The sequence below is a fragment of the Denticeps clupeoides genome, chromosome 7, assembly GCF_900700375.1.
Source record: "Denticeps clupeoides chromosome 7, fDenClu1.1, whole genome shotgun sequence".
Lineage (NCBI taxonomy): Eukaryota > Metazoa > Chordata > Actinopteri > Clupeiformes > Denticipitidae > Denticeps > Denticeps clupeoides.
The window spans coordinates 17,658,281-17,680,430 of record NC_041713.1 but is presented as its reverse complement, the minus strand read 5'-3'; the positions used below and the strand labels follow the sequence as shown (position 1 = coordinate 17,680,430).

Below are 22,150 nucleotides of genomic sequence, written 5' to 3'. Positions count from 1 at the left end.
AGTGATATAGAACAACAGCAAGTGACTGCAGAGTAGCCTGAATGCAACAATAAAACAATAACACACATAAAAGTGCATTTCAAAATCTATTTATGCCTGTAATATTTCACTTTCATGGCAACACAAACATTTTACAGAACTGCTGCTCAAGGGATGAATCACACACAGTGAGCAAATTGAGTCAGGTTCCATCAGTGGTTCATAAATAGTGCACCAGGTCAGTGCAGATATTACAGGGTTTATGAAACAAGAATTCAGCAGTAACAAGCCAAACCGTTACAGCTTATAAATCTGGGCCCAGATCTGTCAGCACTGATATTTTCAGGAAAACTTCCCTCAAACTACTGACATCCATTACTTCACCTCCGGAGATGATTAAAAAAACACTAGTTCTATTAATTTCCTGTCATCTCGAACCGACCCACAAGGAACTGATTAACTGCACACTAACCGTGGGGGGGACAAAATGTGTGAACCCAGACAGACTGCAAAGGATGAATCACAAACTGCTATCTTAACAGCTTACAGTCAGCGGGAGAGGCGCCCATCTCGCAATGTCAAACATCGCCTTGTGCTCGCTTGTCGTGTCTTTGAGCGAACATAAGGCAATACAGCAGAGGAGAGGAACGTGAGGCCTTTGTTAACACCTACAGCAACACCTCCATGCAAATCACTAATCCTGGTAGACTTTGCATGCGAGGCTTCATTCGCACGTTCAGACCAGACATGCACAGATGTGCACACATTTACTCTCTGTATAAAACGTACAAACCGCATCATTTTACTGTCTTACAGCAGCTACAATCCTCAACCATTAATCACACACTCATTTTAGAACATGGCATTTTAAATAATCCCTATAATTCAATCCCTGACTGGTGAACTAGTGAATAAAAAATGAATATATGCACCAACTTCTCCATGCATTGGATGACTAGGACCCCTTAGCACAACCCAATCCTTAGAAAGCTGTCCAATAGATAAATTCTGTTCCAAAGAAGATGCATGGGTTTGATCCTCATCTATTAGTAAAATACAGTACATTCATGAAATATGTATAAACGGTGTATACTTGAATCCTAGGACTTAGTAGCTGAACCACATGATGCGGTGCAGCAATATTTCGAACAACTACCAGACAGACCCACTAATGAGCAACGGATGAGTAATAAAAACCGAGCTGTCTAGAAAGTTTTTTGCTTATTAAGGAAACTAACAGACAGAGGCGGAAACCAGGGGGTCCAGAACCATTTTTCTGCATCGGCTGCGCTGAGAACAGCCCTAACAAACCAAGTGGTGCAGAGTACTTTTCTACCATCTTCCTCCTCTTTCCCTTCCCTGTTTCCTCGCGCACTCGCTCCCGCGGGCAGCGTTCGGCCCATGACCCATCAGTCCAGCTCAGACCCAGGATGAGCCATCCATCACCAGGCCTCGGCTACAGCTAGGGGATAGATTTCCGCTCCCCTGGTCGACTCATCAATCACCGACGACTCTCCTGCATACCCAAGCAGAGTGGAGACCCGCGAGCGATGCCGGACAGTGTCACACCTTCCCCTAGCTGCCAGGAGCTGCTCTGAAGATGCTGCAGATTGAGATGGGGCAGTGGTGGCCTAGTGGTTAAGCAAGCGGCCCCATAATCAGAAGGTTGCTGGTTCGAATCCCGATCTGCCAAGTTACCACTGAGGTGCCACTGAGCAAAGCACCGTCCCCACACACTGCTCCCCAGGCGCCTGTCATGGCTGCCCACTGCTCACCAAGGGTGATGGGTTAAATGCAGAGGACAAATTTCACTGTGTGCACTGTGTGCTGTGCTGCTGTGTATCACGTGTGACAATCACTTCACTGTCAGATGCGAAAGACCCAAGCCTCCGGTAAAGAGAAAGCAGAAGAAGCGCGTAGGATGGAACAACATGCCGGCCGTGTTTGAAAATGCTCGCTTGCTTAATGGAGCGTGGACGCGACGGGTAACACCTGTTTATTGGTGCAAACCAGAGCAAAAGAAGAAAGAGGGACCCGGAACAGGGCCGACAAAGCAGATGATAATCAGGATCGCCGAGGAGAGACGCAGAGGGGGGTGATGCAACGGCACCGAAACACTGCGATGTGTCTCCAGACAACAAACGTGCAGCACGGCAGAGTTTAATGAGCCGACCGAGGCGGAGAAAAGCACTCGGGGTTAATGTAGGGGTGGGGGGGGTGACTGCAAAATGGAACCACGCCGCACGTCAACACGTCGACGAGAGCCTGCAGGTGTCCCCTCGACTCTTGCTCCGCCCATCCGAGTGACTGACGAGGAGGAAACTGAGGATGATGCCACCGAAACACTCGCAATTAAAACCTGTAATTAATCGGAGCTATTTAAGGAAGCCCATTCATCCCCTTCAGCAGGCACGCAGACAGGAGGAAGAGACAAATGGCAAAGCGCTCACTCTGATTTACCTCTCCTCCATCCTGCTCGTGCTCTGAGGAATTTCACCGGGCTGTGTACGTTCAGAACACACCACGATGATGACATTATGGACATTAAAAATGCTTCACCATGCCAGTAAAGGTGGTGAATTCATCACGTCTCATCCCACAAGGATCAGTACATAATAATAAACATCTCATAAGCTTTATAAGCTCAAACATTAAGAATAATTTTGTGTCTATTCTATCATAACTCTCATTTGCAAATGAGGCATATGCATACTTTTGAAATCCAATTTATTTATAAATCATTTTCCTTATCTTTGTCAAGTAGGTCACATAAATCTCAGACCACTATTTTGGAACTGGCACTAAGCGCTGCATTGTGCACTATGTGTGCACTAGTGCAAGGTCAGAAGCAACCTCTGGATTTAAATAAATAAATGGATAAAACAAGAAAGAAGCAAAAAAAATTTAAAGATGCTTGTATTGTATTGACAGGCGTGGGTGCAAATCATACAAAATGAGGAAGTTGCACATGTGAAAGCTGTCAATTAGGCGCCGTCATTTTTATTGGTATCGTATCGGAACAGAGAAAGCTGGATTGGAGCATTCCTCGCTCTGAGTAACTAAAATAATTACACACCAAAAAAAGATCTTCAAGATACAGATACAGACGACTAACGTGTTCTTTCTTGTTTCAGCTACTTATGTAAATCCTGAGGACACCTTTGACCTTACACTACCGAAGAAGCCCCGGGCTTAATACTTAGCGCTGTGCTCAGATCCCTGAGACTTCATCTGAAAAAAACATTTTAGTTGCTATTTGACTAGTTCAAAATTGTTTTTAAAAGTTTGTCTAGTTTTCTATAAGACTACTGCATTTGTTGCACTATTTTCTGTACATATGTATAGTTATTAAAATGTTCTCTATTTCTATTGCATGACTTTTCTATTGTAGACTTTGCACGTCAGAATTTCACCCACGTGCTCTGCAGCAGTGAACTGGTGACATGCAGACAGTAAAGTATCTTCAACATACCAGATTTATCCTGTTTCCTGTCCCCAAACACAGACTTCATTGTGTCTCATGTGTTAAATCTTTAATTATCTCTTTCCTGCTAGGCACTACAATAATTACTTGGTATTTTTGGAGCACAATGAAATGAACGTTATACATCAAACTGTGGTTAAAGGAAGTAGCTGCAATACAATATCGCCATTACAGTTTCGTAAAAAAAGTTCGTAAAAGAACTCTACTACTACTAGTAATACGTGTTTCACTTCTAATTTTCATGTAAGGATGTAACTTGGCACCAACATGGCAAGTGTTATTATAACCATATAACACGACAGCCATAGCTACTGGTGCAGTGAGTACATTTCATGATTCATGTACCTTGTGGTCTTGGATAATGTGCCAGGATGATAATAATAATAATAATAATAAAATAACATGCAAAGTGCTTGTGTTTCTGGAGCTATGATTTATTACACTGTTCAAAGAGCAATAAACTGACAGTTTTGAGAAGGAAAGATATTGATTTGACCAATTTTAACACTGTAGTTTAGCCAACATCAGACTATGGTCTGAACTTTTACTTTGAACCCCTTGGTTACAGTGACATTGTTTTTGTTATGCCGGAATTGATACAAGAAGGTTTATGTTCTTATGTGCTTTACTGTTCATTTGCTCAAATCTGTGACCACTGGCGATCATTTGGTTAAGTGAACTTGGCCTTTATTAAAAGCTACAAAAGTATAAAATATTGCATGCACAGATAAAGATGCTCCTTGTAGGGTTATAGGTGTATATTGTCATATTATGTCACTCACCTGTGTTCACCACCTTTTTCTCTCCCTCAGGTAAGATGCGATCAACTTAATGAAAAATTATGAATAGTATTCCGTTCTGCAGCGGTGCTCACTTGTGGAAGGTGCCATCCAATCACATTTATGGACCTGAGTCAGACTCAGGGACACAGGGGCAGTGGTGGCCTAGGCGTTAAGGAAGTGGCCCCGTAAGCAGAAGGTTGCTGGTTCAAATCACGCCAAGGTGCCACTGAGGTGCCACTGAGCAAAGCACTGTCCCCACAGTGGGTGCCTGTCATGGCTGCCCACTGCTCACTAAGGGTGATGGGTTAAATGCAGAGGACAAATTTTACTGTGTGCATCGTGTGCTGTGCATCACATGTGATGGTAAGTGGGATTCGAACCTGTGACTTTGTGGCCTTCTGGTTCATAGTATGGACACATTATTTAAGCGGCAACAGCCCAGAGAGACATTTCTAATAGTTCTAACAGGTGAGGACGGCGTTGGCGGGAACATGTCTTCCTGTCAGGATGCGACGTGGTTGGAGTCTGGCCTGCTTATCTGTTCAGTGCCCTCCACTCTGGCAAACAGGTTCAAATACAAGACGCGTTATGAGAAAACTGACCTTTAATGTTTCTTGGAGAAGATCTGCGACGCATGCAAAAGAATGGAATTAATAAGGCTGAAATCATGGCTCCTTCAGGATAGCGTTGGTGCTAATCGGTATAAACCATTAAAAGGCGTGCGAGCGGGTTCAGGGACTTTTTTTTCAGCCGGAGGTTGACCAGAAACCCTGTTCTCGAGCACTCCACATGTAGCTAAAAAAAACCTGCCATAAATGCGGCACATTAAAAAGAAGGTACATGCCCGAATGGATAAGTGACACAACAGCGCCACCTGCAGCATCAGGTGGAACTACATGGTAAAGCAGTGCTTTTTTTTTTTTACCGGTTTTTACTACTCAATAGAAAAATATAATTTTGTATAATAGAAAGAACCTGCCTCATGTTACGAAAGGTGGAAAGGTTATATTTCATACTTACCACACACCATACTTGCATATTTCTTTTGAAACACAATTGTTGAATTGAGAACCTTTGCACAAAAACTTTTGATGATGTGACAGTAAAATTTGTGTTTTAAACACATTCCACATGCACATTTCTCAACTTTAGATTTTACACATACAACACTGTTTATAGTTGGAAAAATGTACATTTGTGAACCTGGCAGAAAAAGCAGATGGTTATGTGTAGAATTTGGATTATAGACACATTGCTGTGTTCTAAAAAGGCACCTGGACATGAGACAGATTCACATGAAGCACGAAACCTGTCTGACTCACAAATGTATAACCATTCATGGCATGAGCAACTTCCTTCCCCAGAGATTCAAAAGCTGGATTCGAGTTGACCAAATAATTATAATATAACTAGTTGAAATAGTGGTGCTGTGATAGCTAAAAATATATTATCCTTTTTTTTAATTTTTTAATTTTTTTAATTATGATAAGTCTTAACGTTGCAACAGAAACCAGTGGGTAAGCGTGTGATTGCACTGGAGAATTGTTACATGCCTCACCAGCACAACGCTTACTGTTTATAATCTAAATTATAGAAACTAAACTTAATGAATAATGTTTTTTTTTACTCTTCTTACAAAAATTTATACATGTTGCACTAAGCACAGTAAACGTAATCTGACTGAATACCACTTTTTTTTTTATTTTGCAATGTGCTAAGATGATTTGGCTGTGATTGAGTTTTGCTGGATGGCTGTTAATGTGTATGGTGAGAATGCCATCTCTCTGGCATTAAGAGAATCAACATAGTATATCATAATTTTAAGTCTTTGGCTTTGCAAACATGTTACATGCCAAAATTCAGAAATCCTCAAAATATTTCACATCATGCAAAACACAAGTGTAAATGCACACAGAGGCATGTGTAGAGAGTGGTGCTCTAAATGCAAATGTTTGCTTGGTTGGTGCTAACTGGCTTACAAAAATAGGTCAGTGTAGTAATTGCAGCATTCTGCACAGGCTAAAAATGTAGCATGGACACAAGACAGAGGCCTGGGAATTTCTGTAAAGCATTGTGTAAAGCTGTTGTTTAGTTCACCAATGTTTCAGTCCCCCAATGTGCAAAACCTCCTGCCTGAGTTCCTCATAACAGGTGCAATAGTCATATTTTCATGACTGGCATGTTGCATCTTCGTGCATGTTCGATCAGTCATGGACAGAAAAAGAGCATTGTAGCCCAGCATGAGAAAGAATGACGCCGCCACTCCCCAAATGGAGTTCTGCGTAAATCTCTGAAGGCCTTCATCTCCCACTGGGTAAGCCGCTGGTCCACCGCCCACTGCTGCTTTGTCATTTCTCTGATTGGACCCCAGAGGGTGGCTGAGCAAAAAGCAGCACTAAGCGCATATTGAGCCTGTGCGACCTTTGGTCTCGACAGGCAGGTCACTGATGCAGTTCCTTGAGTCACGTATTCAGTCATTTATTCAGAGTCATGGAGGCATATGAAGTGGGGATGTAGCCCTCATCTCCATTTGCCCTTCGAACACGAGTCCAGCCGTCCCCCTTGTCCTCCTCCACCACAGCTAACACCTCCCCTTCCTGCATGGATATGGTGCCCTCACTGGACCCTGGGGGAATAGGGACAAAGGCATAAGCCCATTACACATTCTGTGACATTTTCTTAGACAATATGCATTGTCTAGCAGGGTAGTTAATATGACATTTATAGCATGCTTTTATTCACACAGAACATGAATGGCTGTAGGAAATTAAAGCACAGTCATGGTCAGATTTTCATAATTTAGTGGGCAGAAATATACCACACAAATAATATGTGGCCAACAATGGAATGTGTGCCATAGCTAAGACTGTGTGTAGTCTGGAACAGTACATTTTTCATTCCTCCAAGTACCTGGAAAGTTATAGAGTGCTGTACAGTGACCAATGGGGGCAGCAAGCTCTTCGTCTTCGAAGTCATCGTCAAATTCTGCGTAGATCGCCTGCGAGGTGTCTGGGGTGCCCTCGTCTGAATGCGCTCCATCGGGGCTAGAAACATATACACTATTTCTGCTCCTATTTCTACTTCTATACAAGGACACGGACATTAGTTGCTGTTAATACAACGGCGATGGAATATTTCCATACACAAACACGCAAACTCACCTGTATGGCTCGTGAGCGCCATTGTTGTCAAAGGAGTGTGTTGAATAGCGTAAGGTGTCACCTCTACCCCCTGCTTCTGCCAGCCAAGACTGCAATGTAATTTTACATTTTTTAATAAAAAGTTCAATGGTACTATAGGAAACTATAGGAGACTTCCCTCTTCATAGCGTTGCCAAGAGCAGGGGTCACAAAGCCTGGTCCTTGAAGACATATCTAACCATTTTTTGGGTTACCCTTATTTAGCACAGCAGATTCAACTTCTTTACCATCCAGCTTAAACAAGGTTTTTGGACCATGGAAGGATCTAAACTGTGCAAGACTGATGCCCTCCAGGATCAGGGTCAGCGAACGCTGGGCTAGGGAGATTCATTTAAAAGCTAACAAACCAGCAGACAGCACATGCATTTAGTTACAATGGTCAAGCACAAGGGGGCGCTCCATACCTCATACTTATTCAGCTCGCCACGCAGCCGCTCAATGTTCTGAGCAGTCTGGTTGATCTGGGGTGAGAGACACGCGGGGTCGCCCATCTGAGGATTCTTCTCATACACGTCCTTCATCTTCCCCAGACCCTCGCTAACAAATGAGAGGAAGAGGAGCTTACTGTTAAGGCCCAGGTTACCCGGTGACCTGAAGGGCTTAGTAAACAAAGCTCAAATCCTATGATCCGAAGGGAGGCAGCGAGTCAAGTTGCCACAGTGACAGTTGCCACAGAAATGGCGGCGTTTACCTTTGATCCATCTCTTTCTGCAGCTCTTTGCCAAGTTCATCAATCTTCTGCTGCAACCTCTTTCGCCGCTGCTCCGGTGGTAGGTGGGCAAAGTCCTCAGTCACAGGGGGCTGGGAACATGCAAGTGCAGCTAATTATTCCCATGGTAAAAATAAAAAACCACGTCTTCCTCACCACAGCTTCAAAAAGAGGTGAAAAGAAAAAGATTAAGCACAGATTAACACGCTCTTCTTAACCATTTTCTGTAGAATTATGTCTACATACAGCATAAAAGATTCAGATTTCCACTACATTGGAGTGTGTTAATGTGTGGCACCCACAACCAATGACACAAAAGACAAAAAAAAAAAAAAAGAGAAAAAATCATTTTCATTACTGTTGTTCATATTTGCAAACAGCACACACACACTTTTTTTGTGTGGAAAACCTGCTATTCCTCAGTGTGTGGATCCAAGTAAAAGAGCAATCATTTGCTCCACATTTGCGCCCGGATGTGGAATTCATCCTCCCCCAGGCAGGTTACCTTCACAAATTGTGTGAACATTCATTGTTATGCACATTTGGCACACAGTCAATCCTCAACAGTACTGAAATGTCTGCTTCAGTGTGCAGCGGAACATTTCCCTAAATCCCCAAAAAAAAAAAAAAAAAAAAAAGTAGTGATACCCTCACACAACCCCACACTGCCTTTGAGAATTATTACCGTGGTCTTCTCTGGAGTAAATATCTGAGAAAAAAAAAAAAAATAGAGCTCCATAAAAAGAAACATCTAACAGCCTGTAGGATTAAGTTCCATGTGTGCACATGGGTGTGGTGCTGGTAAGTCGATAAGATGATGCAGGTTTTACTGTGGTGAACATACGCGCCCCAACAGGGGCACAGGTTTTCCCTTCAGGCTTGCCCTGAGGTCCAAACACTGACATGGCATCTAAATGGACACGACACAAGGAGCCTTGAACGTTGAGTTCTGGGACTCACCGTTCTCCTGAGGGTCCGGAAGGAAGAGATTCTGGGTTTGACTGTCTTATTGATCTCCTTCAAACAGTACGACAGAGGGTCCCGGCCAAACTTGGGGGAAGGGGGTCCATTAGCAGGCGAAGGGGCGGGGGGTGTGGAAAAAGGAGTGAGTGGGGATGAGGAGAGCTGGGATTGGGGTTTGGGAGGAAAAAGACCGGGTTGAGGAGGGTTGGACGATGCAAGGACCCACATGTGCAGAAAACAGGATAGACAGGAAGAAAAAGGGATTTAAAAAATATAGACATATATATTTAAAAATAATTAAAATTGAAAAGAAAAAAAAAAAAGACAACACTTACACAAATACAAATGACAGGGAAAAGTGTGAGATACCATCAACACCTTAAGCACATCACAGAAAGCAAGAACACTGGGCCAACCTCAAAAAAAAAAACCAGACACAACAACAACGCCCCAGAACCACAAACCCAACATCAGCGATGGAACACGGAGGAGAAAGTGTGGCTTTGTCAGAGCCATCGCCATGGTGAAACGCCACTCCGTCTAACCTGAGTGAACTTTTCTCAACTCAGTTCAAGAGCAGCATTATATCAAAGATTTGAACCAAGGAATTCAGCCCACAAAAAAAAAAAGTTCAGTTTCTTTTCAACAAAGCCCCACTTTGCCCTCCGACTGAGCCTAATGCCCAGCTTCACAATGAGGGTATCGGTCATGGCCAGTAATGGCACAGAGTGCAAAGTAACTGGTCTCAACTGACACTAGAGCGAAGTACTCAAATAATATTAATGATGCATGTTTTAAAGGGCGTGCAGCTAATTGTCTTGCAGAAAACGTCCCCTCGGGGCCGGTTCATTACAGCGCCCGCACTCCTCGTGGCCCTGAGCATCAGCACGGCTCCGTTGTGCTGGGATAAGTGGGAGGTGAATGAAGGGAAGGCTTTTGACTCTGCTGCCTGCCTGGGAGGGGGGTGTGAGAGTGGGAGAGACGGGCGGGGAAAAGTCTCGGGCTGACTGGAAAGCTAATGCTACACGCGTGGGATCGCGGTGGTGAGCAGTATTCTGCAGAACTTCTGCTGGACAATGTTTAGTTGTCCGGCTAAATCAGAAGTCCTGCTCGGTCCCCCTCCGACTGTTAAAAATAAAGGATGAGCGCAGACACAGAGCAGTGCTTCACGCAGACGGGACACTGAGTAATGTCACAAGACAGGAACACAGGGCTTATGGCCAATAAGCATGCAGGGTGGAAGCGCAAGCGAGGAGAGGAAGGAGTGTTTGTTTAGGAAAAGACAGAGCAGGGGAAGCTGGGAAGGGGCATGATTTGGTTAGTGCGAATTCACAAGCGCGTTTCTGATTCATCATTGTGGGTCCACTCAGGAGAACCAGCTTTTTTTTTTTTTTTTTTTTTTTTTGTGAAGGGGGGGGGTTCTAAATATCTGGCAGTGCCCCCTACTGGACTAGAAGTGCAGGGTTATAGACCAAACAACAAACTAATTAACTTGAGCCCCTTTGCTTTTAGTTAAACCGTTCACCCAGATGCCACTCGCTCTACATTCCGTTGTGATATGACTGAGAAAGAGATTATTGGGCGGATAATAGCCGTAGTGTGTCAGTGCGAGGCCTGTGGCAGGGGAATCAGTGCTTGTACACAGCAGAACACTGCAGGCTGGCCCCCGGTCACACGCTGCGGGGGTGGCGGATTGGGGGAGTGCTTTTTTTTTTTTTTTTTTTTCCCTCACCGCTCGCAGCCAGAAAGAGTCATGCAAACATCTGGTTCCAGGAAAAAACTAAGGTACGCTGTGGCCTTGTGTATGTGCTCATGTGCAATACATTGTGCGTAAACATGCGTGTGTTTGCGCTGAGGTGTTATTACAAGCATGTGTGTATTCATGTGCCCGCATATCCGTACACACGTGTGCAGGAAATAGAGATTCAGTATCATGCAGCGCGGAATGCGTGGTAGAAGGGTGACGGGCCACTCCCTTTGGATGTCCTGACAACTCCGCTCTGAGACGATCTTAATCTAAACTAGAGTCCTGCTGCGAGCCACCCTGTACCAGCTGCCGAAATGCTTCGCCTAATTACCCTGATCAAATAATCACACTCCCTTGCGGCGTGATCTTCCCATGATGCTCTCGAGGTGCAGAAACCGTTCAGCATCATAGAATGTCAGACTGGTATGGGTGTGGTCGTTTGAAAAGAACAACATTTTGCAATTAATGACATTTTTCATTTGGTTTCAGGGCTTGATGCACACTTGTAGAACAACCACTTCATTTTAAGAATAATATTAATAAAAAAATATTAAATGGCAAAACGAGTCCTATTGCTAATCTTTGGTAATTGGTGTCCCTTTTTGGGTCACCATACCTTGCTCTTCTTGCTAAAAAGCCAGAATGGCTTGCTCTTATTTTTTCCCAGCAGATCTAGGGGTCCCTTTGGCGTGCCCAGGCTCGTGTCGGAGGAGGCACGGTTGATGCCCTGGCTGTAGTCCTCAAACTCCAGGTCACTGGGCCGATCAAAGCCAGATTTGTGCTGCTCTATGACAGCCATGGAGTCCTAAAAACACATGCAGACACACACACACACACACACACACACACACACACACACAAATGGAGTCACCTCAGCCACAGTTCCAGTATGCTGATTATGCTTCCAAATTAAAGTGAGGCTGACTCACGTTCCGCTCTTTGACACTGACGCCTGCCCTGGAGATGCCATCCAAGCACTTGCCAATAATGGGCACAACATGTTTCTCAATGTCCGCAAAGAGGACGTAGCCACATGCCAGCTTCTGTATGCGCCTCTCATCCAGGTCCTGCAGCTTCTATGAACACAAAGAACCCATGCAGTGTGTGACATCACAGCTGCTGTGGTCAAGGGCCGCATGAGCTTATTGATAACTGGTTAAATAATTGGTTTTTTTTTTTGCTGACATTAGAGGTCAGTTTGTGAGATTCGACTGTCTAATGGTCCAACAGTGGACAGAAAGAGTACTTTGGTCATTCTGCTTCGCCCTTTCTCATGCTTCGCCTGCCCTGAGAATTTCCCACCGCTCGCCTAAAAAAGTAACTCCATCGACCCTCGTGGCTTGAAAATGTGTAAAAATGAGCACAAATGCATTGTACGTTGAAGATGAGCGGCATGTCGCTGAAGTAGAACTGGCTCTGCTCTTTGTTGTACTTCTGCAGCTGGGCGGCGTAATCGTTCTTGCACTCCTCGGCTACGTGGGAGCGCACGTGTGCCTGCTGTTTTGCCTGAAACACACACACACACACACACACACACACAAGCTTTGTATTGTATTTTTGCTAGTGAAAATGACAGAGGATGCAAACAGGAAGGACAGTGACCAGGAAGGTGATTTGCATACGTATAAGCGCACGCACCTTTTCGACATCAGCCTTTGTAGCGTTGATGTCTTGGTCTGTTTTCTCGGCGTATTGAGCAGCTTTCTCGGCTTCCCTCCACTCCCTCTCGAAGCGCTTCTTACTCTGCCAAAAGGCACAGACACTACAAATCAGCCAAGCACAGCTTCTGACTTTATAAGACACACCAACCATTCAGTTCCACATTGTATGAATGCAGCTAGAGGCAGGCAAGTTCAGTTTGGTGCATCTCCTGCAACCCTTAATCAGTTTGTGACCGCACGATTTCCACAGTATTCAGTGTGTCAGAATCATAATACAGTCCAAACATCCTATGACCACCAAAGTCATTGTCCTGTGATTGGACTGGTAAATAGTGATCATTAATGATCAGCAGAAACTATATGAGGATTGGGCAAAATACTTTGAAAATGACGCAGTTGCCATAAATGCATAAACTCATGCATTAAAAAAGCTGCAATGGGTCATTGTGTGTTTATTTTGCTTTTACAATCCTTTGGGTTGGTGACTATCAGCAGGTCACATAAATTGTTAACATCCGCATTTGAGCATGTGAAGCAGAAACACACCCTTGGAGGTGGTCACATCTCCTTCAAATATTCATTCATGACTAATTACACCAGATAGAAGTTGAAGTCAAAATACATGACATGTACATTTTACCAACTGATTTGTCCAAGTTACTAACTGGCACATCAGCAACAGCAGCAATGTCATGCTCATGGTTCAGATAGGGTGGTAGTAGGGGGGCTGGTAGTAGCCTAGTGGGTGACACACTCGCCTATGAACCAGAAGACCCAGGTTCAAATCCCACTTACTACCATTGTGTCCCTGAGCAAGACACTTAACCCTAAGTTGTCTCTGTAATTACTGATTGTAAGTCGCTCTGGATAAAGGCGTCTGAATTATATTCTCAACATTGGCATTCTAATGTGGACGTAATACAGTGATATGAACACTTATCACTTATCACTTACATGTGTTCTGCTACATCATAACTTACGATGTACAATGTATTGATGAGTGTACCTAATAAACTATCCAAAAAGATGGGACGTTTTCCACTGATGTTTCTCAGATACAGTTTACTGAAACAAAGCGTGTACACAGTATTTAAACCTCATCCCCCTGAGACCTGCTATTATGCCAATTATTTTCACCGAGCTTTCATCCAGCCGGCGGCGAATCTTCCACCGATCTGCTTGTTTGTTTCTGCTAAATGAACAACACCTGAATAAACCAGCGGCGGGAAAGCACACATCAAACAGCAGAGGAACAATAGGAACAATAGACCAAAACAAACGCACCCCCAGACGATGCAGACCCAGACGCTGGCAAAAGCCAACTTTCCTTTCCCCAGTCAACACTTATGCAACAAAGGCGCCCGGCGCGGCCGAAGACAGAGCGCCGGCTCCGTTTCACTGAAGCGAGAGAGCAGCGGACCCTTCACATTCACTCCCACTTACACTGTCCAGCTGCTTGTAGGTGCTCTCCAGGGACTGCTGGGCTTTCTTGGCCTCGGAGAGATGCTGTAAAGTAACAGAAAGGGGGAAGGAGATGGAGAGGGGAAATAAATAAGTAAAAAATCACTGGATCGAACAAGACATAAAAAGGAGCCGTCGGAACATTTTAAAGGCGAACTGTAGTCACGTCTGATCACATAGGCCTTGCAAAGCAAACCTTGGAGAGCCCAGGTGTGGTCAAGAGGTGTGGTCAATGCAGACACAACAGATGACAATCAAACAGCTTACAAATAAGAGATGTTCCATTTTGCATGAAAAAATTGGTGTTGCCAATAATAATATGTACATCTTGTTTTAATATAAAAAAACAAAGGCATAATGCAACAAAGGCATAATGCATTGACTTTCCATGTCTCTAAATTACCTGCGAGAAGGTATATAGACTACTTGACAGCTGGATTTAACTGAAGCAAACATGTCCCACTTATTTTTATGGTAGACAGAAAGCCCATTCTGAACTGGCAGACATCGCAGAGTTTTTCTCGGTTCGGCTGGCATACCTCACGGATATAAAAGACGCTTCTGATGACAGGGGTGCTGGCACAACACTCTGTGGGAATCCAGCTTTTTCAGAATGTATGAATGCATTTCAGAGGCATCATCTTATTTCAGTGAAGCATGCCATTATACCAAATGGTCCAGGTTGGGTAAATGATAATTAAACACATAAATAAATGGATTTACTTTTACATGGAGAATGTTTTCTGTGCCTCTTCATGCTTACTGTGAAAAAATAAATCTGCAAAATGAAATTCATGTATCTACTTTTCCTTCCTTGCCAGCACTGAATGAATCACAGTGCCAAAGATTGCCTGTGTCCCACAAAGAGCGAGCTTTGAATTTAGTTTGGAACAAATCGACCAACTCAACGGTAGAGCCACCACGGTGGTTTTTAATTGGTTTCTGTTAACATTTTTTAAAAATGCTTTATTTTTTTCCTGAGAAACAATAAAAAGTTGCCCTAAAGACTCCCTCCCAGCCCCCAAGTAGATTAGTCCATGTCGTCCTGAAAACTACACTGAGAAGACTCAGACGCCAAGTAACCTTTTTATATCCAGGGGAGGGGTGTTTTCTCAGAGACGCTCTACATACCAGTGGGATTGGCTTACGCAATCCAGCCCAGTTTGACAACAATGAACCCCCACGAGACCCTGACTCTCAGCCACAACAGGAGATTCTTCTTTCCTGTAACCCTCCTCATGGTCCTCCTCCTTCCACCCCACTTGTATTTTTAAAATGTTTCGGTTACCACCCTGCCACTTATATGTATCCTGCGCACTATGATTTAATAGCCGTCAGCCTCCTTCCATCTCACCATCTTGCGCTCTTGTTTCAGTTCCTGCAGGTACTTTGTGAGCTCAATGCAGATGTTCATCATCATGTTCTCTGCAACCAGCTCCCTCTGGCCTGCGTAGTCATTCATCTCATTCAGGATGTCGAAGAAGGACTGGTGGTTGGTGAATCTGAGAGGGAACGTAGGCAGAACCAGAGTGAGTGTTAAAAAGGCCACCAAACGAGTTAATACGAGAGGAAAAAAAAAAACACACACAAAGCAAGAAGGAAACTACTTTTTTTTTTTTTTTTTGTTTTAGAGACAAGCTGGTTCCATCCTCTGATTTCCATCCATAACTTCCTTATTCCTGCTGCCCCAGGGAAGTATATTTGGCATCGTTTGCATTGCCACACGGTGTGGATTAGGTCATTTTTCAGTCAGACCTACGCTTCTTTCAGTGACAGCAACGGCCACGTGTCAGCATGGCCATGATTGGAGCTTTTGTAAGGGGCGGGACATGACCCTAACAGGTCATTAGCATATAACTGCAGCCTCATGCTAGCATAAATAGTGTCATGAAAGTACCTGCATTCCTGTTCTTCCTTGCTGCCTCTTTTGGGACTATATTTCTTGGTGAGATTTCTGGGGGGAAAGAAAGAAGGAAGGTCACTAAGGACAGCAAGAGAATTGTATATATTCTTCCACAAAAAGAGGACATCCATACACCCCCCCCAGAACTGAGAGACGAGAATGAAGAGAATGCCAGAAAAGTTCACATTTAAACTTTCATTGCTCATTTTTCCTCTCACACACCACATCCTGCCAGTCATATGCCAGTCTGCTCCCACTTCCTCCACTCTCAAAGAAAGCAGGAAGATTCAGTGTGTTGAGAGTGAGAGAGAGAAGAAGAGGACGAAGATGAGGGAGGGAGGGAGGGGAGCCCCCGCCTGAGAATGGGAGCCCTGTCTGGAAGACGTCTGGGCAGGAGCTCCAGGCAGCCGGCAAGTACATCTCTGCCCCAGAAAAAAAAGTCATGAGACCAGACGCTGGTTTTCACGAGCCGCCACGTTTCTGCGCAGACGTGCAGCAGATGCTGCAGGCGGTCCAACTCGCGCAAACTCAGCAGAAGCCGGTCATTAAGGAAGCCGCGTGGGGGGCGGGGCCTACCTCAGCTGCTTGGCGTAGTTCATCTCGATCTCAGTGCGCTCCTTCACAAACTTCACATACTTCTCCATCAGGTCCAGGCCGGACTGCGTGTGCTTCTCGATGACATCGTACTGGTCCTGCGGGACATTGGACAGAGCATTAGAAACAAGATGGAGGGAGCCATCCGTCTTGCTCTGACGCTAATGTAAACAAGGAAGCTTCAGCACCTTTGACCTCTGAGGATGGGCACCAAGGACGAGTTCCAGCCTGGAGCAGGAAAGTGATAGTCTGCTCACGTCAAAAGTTACCACTTCTGCCTCATGACAGACATTCCCAAAATTTTCCACATTCACAACCCATGACCCCCAAACCATGTTATCTGTTGGACAGCTTCCTCATTGCCATAAATCAGGCTGGAAAGGGGGCCCGGGGAGGGGAGCAGACCTCCACATGGAGCCCGGACCATGACAGGACTCCATTTCCTGTATCCTATCCCACTTCCTGTCAAGCTAAAATATTTTGGAAGGGAGCAAATATGAATGATAAATGCAACAGTAAAATAATGTCGGGCTGAGCTGGCTGGAGGAATTTAAAAATAAAACAAATAGTTTGCACCCTCCCAGACGCAGAACGGGGACGTCTCTCTCTCTCCTCTTTCTGTTCCTTTTTTTGGCAGTGATCTTGACATCCACTTCAAGCAGTGGCATGCCTGTGTGTGAAGGATGGAAGTCTACCGGCCACCATGCTATTCAAACCACCAAAAAACTCCTGACAGTAAGCAAGATGGGAAGTGGAGGAATCCACGGCAAACAAGCTACACCATGTCTGTGACCTTCTGCACTCTTAATAAAAAAAAAAGTTTAAAAAGTATGTCTTGTATTTCTAATCTAATGAAGCAAAAAAAACTGCATTGTTGGTGCAGCATGACCAGTGACATGGCAGCCACTCATATGATAAAAACAATGTTCACAGAATTCACTGTTATGCTGGAACTTTAGTGTCACGTTCTAAACATGGGGGTTGATCACTAGTGTAAGAAGGAGGGGAAAAAAAAAAAAAAGTTCCCCTGAATTTATATAAACAGATAAAACAAGAAAGATCCTGCCTTTTTGTCTGTATGTAATTACATGCCACCAGCTCTCACACACTCACGCCATTGTCATTCTGGGCTACGAAAGCCTGAGGTTGTCAATGTCACATGCATGAGTGTCTTTACAAATCATGTTTCTTTATTATGTACATACAGTATGTATGTAGGTATGTATGTATATCCACAGGATGCCTTTAGCCTTACACTAGGGAATAAGCCACAAGCTTAGCAGTTCCGGAGGAATCCACTAGTTAGCACTAGTTCAAAAATAGTGCCCAAAATGATCTTTTTAATACTTAAATTTAAATTTTATTATGAAATATTATGAAAAAGTCCATGATATTAAAACATTAAAATATCTTCCATAACAGATTGAAAGATTACAACCAGCAGATCAATCCAATCACAGATTGCTATTGGCTGATCACATCCAAATGAACACACCCTCCATAGTTATAAACATGTGGCATATTAAATCATCTTTTGTTTGGGTGGTTGTAAAAAGGTGTTGCTTTTTATTGCTTTAACACATTATTTTCATCTAGTATGAAATTGATCAAATTACTTCATTTTAAATTTCAGGCTACAGTAGAGAATGTGATTTCTGTTGAAAACAGAGGTTGAATTAAAAAAAAAATGCCAGTTTTATATACACTGCTTGAAAAAAAAAAAAAGGGGAACACTTAAACAACACAATGTAAGTCCAAGACAATCACTCTTCTGTGAAGTCAAACTGTCCACTTAGGAAGCAACACTGATTGACAATCAATTTTACATGCTGTTGTGCAGGTGGAATAGACAACAGATGGAAATTATAGGCAATCATCGAGACATCCCCAATAAAGGCGTGGTTCTGCAGGTGGTGACCACAGACCACTTCTCAGTTCCTATGCTTTCTGGCTGGTGTTTTGGTCTCTTCTGAATGCTGGCGGTGATTTCACTCTAGAGGTAGCATGAGACGGAGTCTACAACACACACAAGTGGCTCAGGTAGTGCAGCTCATCCAGGATGGCACATCAATGTGAGCAAGAAGGTTTGCTGGGTCCAGATCATGGAGGCGCTACCAGGAGACAGGCCAGTACATCAGGAGACGTATAGGAGGCTGTAGGAGGGCAGCAACCCAGCAGTAGGACTGCTACCTCCACCTTTGTGCAAGGAGGAACAGCAGGAGCACTGCCAGACCCCAGCAAAATGACCTCCAGCAGGCCACAAGTGGGCATGTGTCTGCTCAAACTGTCAGAACTCCATCAGGGTGGTACGAGGGCCTGGAATCTGGAAACGCCGTGGAGAACGTTCTGCTGCCTGCTACATCCTCCAGCATGGCCGGTTTGGCAGTGGGTCAGTAATGGTGTGCAGTGGCATTTCTTTGGGGGGGCCACACAGCCCTCCATTTGCTCGCCAGAGTTAGCCTGAGTGCCATTAGGTATCTCAGACCCCAGACCCTGGGATCCACCTATTGCAAGACACTTCCACAGACCTGAATCCAATTCAGCACATCTGGGACATGTCCCACTCCATCCACCACTGCCACGTTGCACCACAGACTGTCCATGAGTTGGCGGATGCTTTAGTCCAGGTCTGGGAGGAGATCCCTCAGGAGACCATCCATTACCTCATCAGGCATAGTCAGGCACGTGGAGGCCACAACACACTACTGAGCTTCATTTTGACTTGTTTTAAGGACAAGTTGCATCAGCCTGTAGTGTCTTTTTACACTTTAATTTTGAGTGTGACACCAGATAAAAAAATGCAGTCTGATTTTAATGACACTTCCTGTATAAATTGACAAACCCCTTAACATAATGGGTTGTATAAATGCAAAAACAAAAATTGAGCAAATTTCTGGTAGGAAATTCATGTTTTACCCTGTTTACTGGTCAAGCAGGATCACACCAGAAGAGAAGCTGGACAGGGATTTGATACTTAAAAACTATTTTATTATGAAATATTATGAAAATCAACAAGTCTTTTCGTGTTCTGCAAAAACATCTTTAAATATCTTGGTTGTCCATAACAGAATGAAACATTACAACCAGTAGATCAACACAATCACAGATTGCTATTGGCTGATCACATCCAAATGAACACACCCTCCATAGTTATAAACATGTTAAATCATCTTCTCTTTGGGTGGTTGCAAAAGGTGCGAGCCATATATTATTAGTATGAAATTGATCAAATTGATCAGCAAAATCAGCACCACTTACAACCCTTACACTACACAACCATTCAAAAACACAGCAACAGCAGCCATTAAACCGAGGTGTGACCGGCATGCGGGTCTACATCACACGGCCCTGCGCATTCATTAACTCGATGTAGGCTGAGGAAAGTGTCCCTGCGGGCTCTCCCTATTTAGCGCCACCCCGTGCTCTGCCCATCCGCCGCCCTCCCCCGGCCCAGAGTAAACAAACAAGTCACGGTGGCATCGCGTCAGGACGGTCCTCGCGGTGCTCGGCGTGCAGACCCGGCCGGGCCGCTCACACGGAGCCACGCCCGGAGCGCACTTTACCGGAGAGAATCCGGAAAAAGACACCGGATTAACAGCAAAACACAAAAAGGAACAGATGCCGGGGTGAAGCCTCGTCCTAGACACACACACACACACACACACACACACACAAACATTCCTTTACTTCGAAAGCAGGAGGCGCAAGCAGTCCATCCATCTTGTTGCCACCTTAGCAAACATACAACCTCAGAGTGGGCCGCCTGATTTAAAAAAAAAATAAAAAATACTAATAATAATTTATCTGGGTGGAAAGAGCCGAGAAAACAGCAGCGCAGAATTCATGAAGCTGTGGATGTTGTAAATTAGGGCAAAACTAATTAGGCTGGTGCTCCAGCTTAGAAGATGGAAAGGGGACAGAGGAAAGAGGCCCGAGGGGGACCGCGAAACGAGGTCAGAACCTTTTTCTTTTTTACCCTCGTAATGCTCCGTTAACACAGTGCGTGGACATGCATGTGTGTGACCGTGAGCTCACCACGGCGGCGGTGACGACGACAACAATGGCCGTAATTGTAGCTACCCTGGGACATGAATGGTGCAACTTGTTGATCGTCAGAGGGAAAAAAAAACTAAACTAAAGTCACATGAAACGTATTTGTGAATCCACTACAGCCCTACAGCGGCAACGTGGGGTGAAATGTGCTGACCGGGGGTCACGTTGGTTTTTATGTACTGCGCCACTTTGCTAATAACACCCGAGGTCACCGACCCCTCTGACATCTTTTCATTACATATTTTGATATTAAATTATTTCTGCAGCACAAACATGGCGAGCTGGAGCAGGTCATACGAAGGGGCATGATGGGATAAACAGGCCTGGCGCTTTGTAAAGGGAGAGAGGGGAGCAGGAAGCCTTCCAGGCGCCGTCCTGGAAATGAATCGGGGCCGCCGGTCCTCCGTGTGCCACTGCGATGGGTCCCATCGCGAAGGGGAGGCGGGATGTCCTATTTCTAGAGCCCTGCGCCGGTCCATCAGCAACGCCCTGGGTGGACGGGTCAGGCAGACAAACTGCAGCTCTTCTGGTGGACCGGATCCCACTAAAACGCCACGACCAGGACCTCTTACGTACCATATAATATACAAGCGAAGGAGCGAAAGCGGTTTTCCCTCAGCAGGACGTGGACAGCTGGAGACGATAATAAGGGTCCGGTGAGGACTGACCCCGACCCCGGCCCCGGCTCCGGCTCCACAAGTTAAAAAGACTCCTGCAGGGCCGATCGTTAAATTATTGCCAAGGTTCAGAGAGTGAGAGTCACCGTAGCCTTAAGGGACACAAAACACAGGGAAGAAAGAGGAGGAGAAAAAAACGAACAAGCTGCATAGGAATTGGCGGAAGGAAGGATAAAGGCCATGTTGGAGGGAAAGTAAAAGAGTTGGGGATGCTTTGCAAGGAAAAATAGAGGCAATGTCGGCATTATTTGATTATGCAAAAGTCATTTTAGATAATAAATAAATAAATAAATAAAAACTTTCACGCCGCTGACCGCTCCACTGACAAGAGGGATATAAGTAAGGATGAAAATCTAATACAATAAAATGGAAAAAAAAAAAAAAAAAAAGTTTGAAGCGGCCAACTCACCCACAGGTCCGTGCCCCAGTCCATGTTGAGAGCCGCGGTCGCCTTGTTACAGTATCCCAGCGTACAAAGAAGTTCTCCCAGAAACTCCGCGCTCGGCCCGCCACTTCATGGACAAACTTTTACAATCTCAAATCCCCCCCCTGACGTTCACTCCGACAGGTATTCCGCGGTTTTCCAGGCGCCGCTAGCTAGTTAGAATAACGTAAAGTCACTTCCAGCGCAGGGAAGAGGGATCAAGTAGCTCTCACATCCGCGTCACTCCCAAATCCTAATTCTTAAAGGAGCCGGGTTGAATTGCGGCGTGTTGCCAGATCCGCGTGTCCTACGCGGCCTTGGGAAGGGGCTTTCGGTGGAGTCTGTTCGTCCGTGTCGAAAGTTGTGTCGAAAGTTGCAAGACTGAGATCTGCATATCGATTTAAGAGTAAATGTCGTTTGCTTTAACCCCCCCCCACCCACAGTTGAACGAAGCGATTGCAGCCTCTCTTTGCGTGTCAATGCTGTCATTGTACCGAACCTCCCAAATCACCA

The 22,150-nt window shown here is 44.8% G+C and overlaps 1 protein-coding gene across 4 annotated transcripts; it reads right to left on the bottom strand.

Moving 5' to 3' along the window:
• Window positions 1-5,116: 5,116 nt before the first annotated feature.
• Window positions 5,117-21,876, bottom strand: trip10a (thyroid hormone receptor interactor 10a). 4 transcript variants are annotated; one of them, XM_028986572.1, is made up of 15 exons: window positions 21,623-21,876; window positions 16,466-16,581; window positions 15,884-15,940; window positions 15,341-15,488; window positions 13,969-14,031; window positions 12,503-12,607; window positions 12,242-12,370; window positions 11,794-11,940; window positions 11,481-11,669; window positions 9,115-9,279; window positions 8,137-8,246; window positions 7,850-7,982; window positions 7,407-7,495; window positions 7,156-7,328; window positions 5,117-6,871 (listed from the first exon to the last, which is right to left on the bottom strand). In XM_028986572.1, the coding sequence occupies exons 1-15, from the start codon at window positions 21,644-21,646 to the stop codon at window positions 6,720-6,722; spliced, it is 1,800 nt and encodes a 599-aa protein (XP_028842405.1). In that variant the 5' UTR covers window positions 21,647-21,876; the 3' UTR covers window positions 5,117-6,719. The 4 variants fall into 4 exon arrangements, with proteins under 4 accessions (XP_028842405.1, XP_028842406.1, XP_028842407.1 ...); XM_028986573.1 differs by having other exon boundaries at window positions 7,156-7,289; XM_028986574.1 differs by lacking the exon at window positions 9,115-9,279 and adding an exon at window positions 8,840-8,863.
• Between the last annotated feature and the right edge of the window lie 274 nt (window positions 21,877-22,150).

What these genes read in the sequence shown, in the direction of transcription:
- trip10a (XM_028986572.1), bottom strand. Translation starts at nt 21,646, where the DNA reads ATGGACTGGGGCACGGACCTGTGG. An exon ending in ACTGGGGCACGGACCTGTGG is followed by an intron (nt 16,582 to 21,622) that starts GTGAGTTGGCCG and finishes AATGTCCCGCAG; the next exon opens with GACCAGTACGATGTCATCGA. An exon ending in CAAAGGCTGATGTCGAAAAG is followed by an intron (nt 12,371 to 12,502) that starts GTGCGTGCGCTT and finishes TGTGTGTTTCAG; the next exon opens with GCAAAACAGCAGGCACACGT.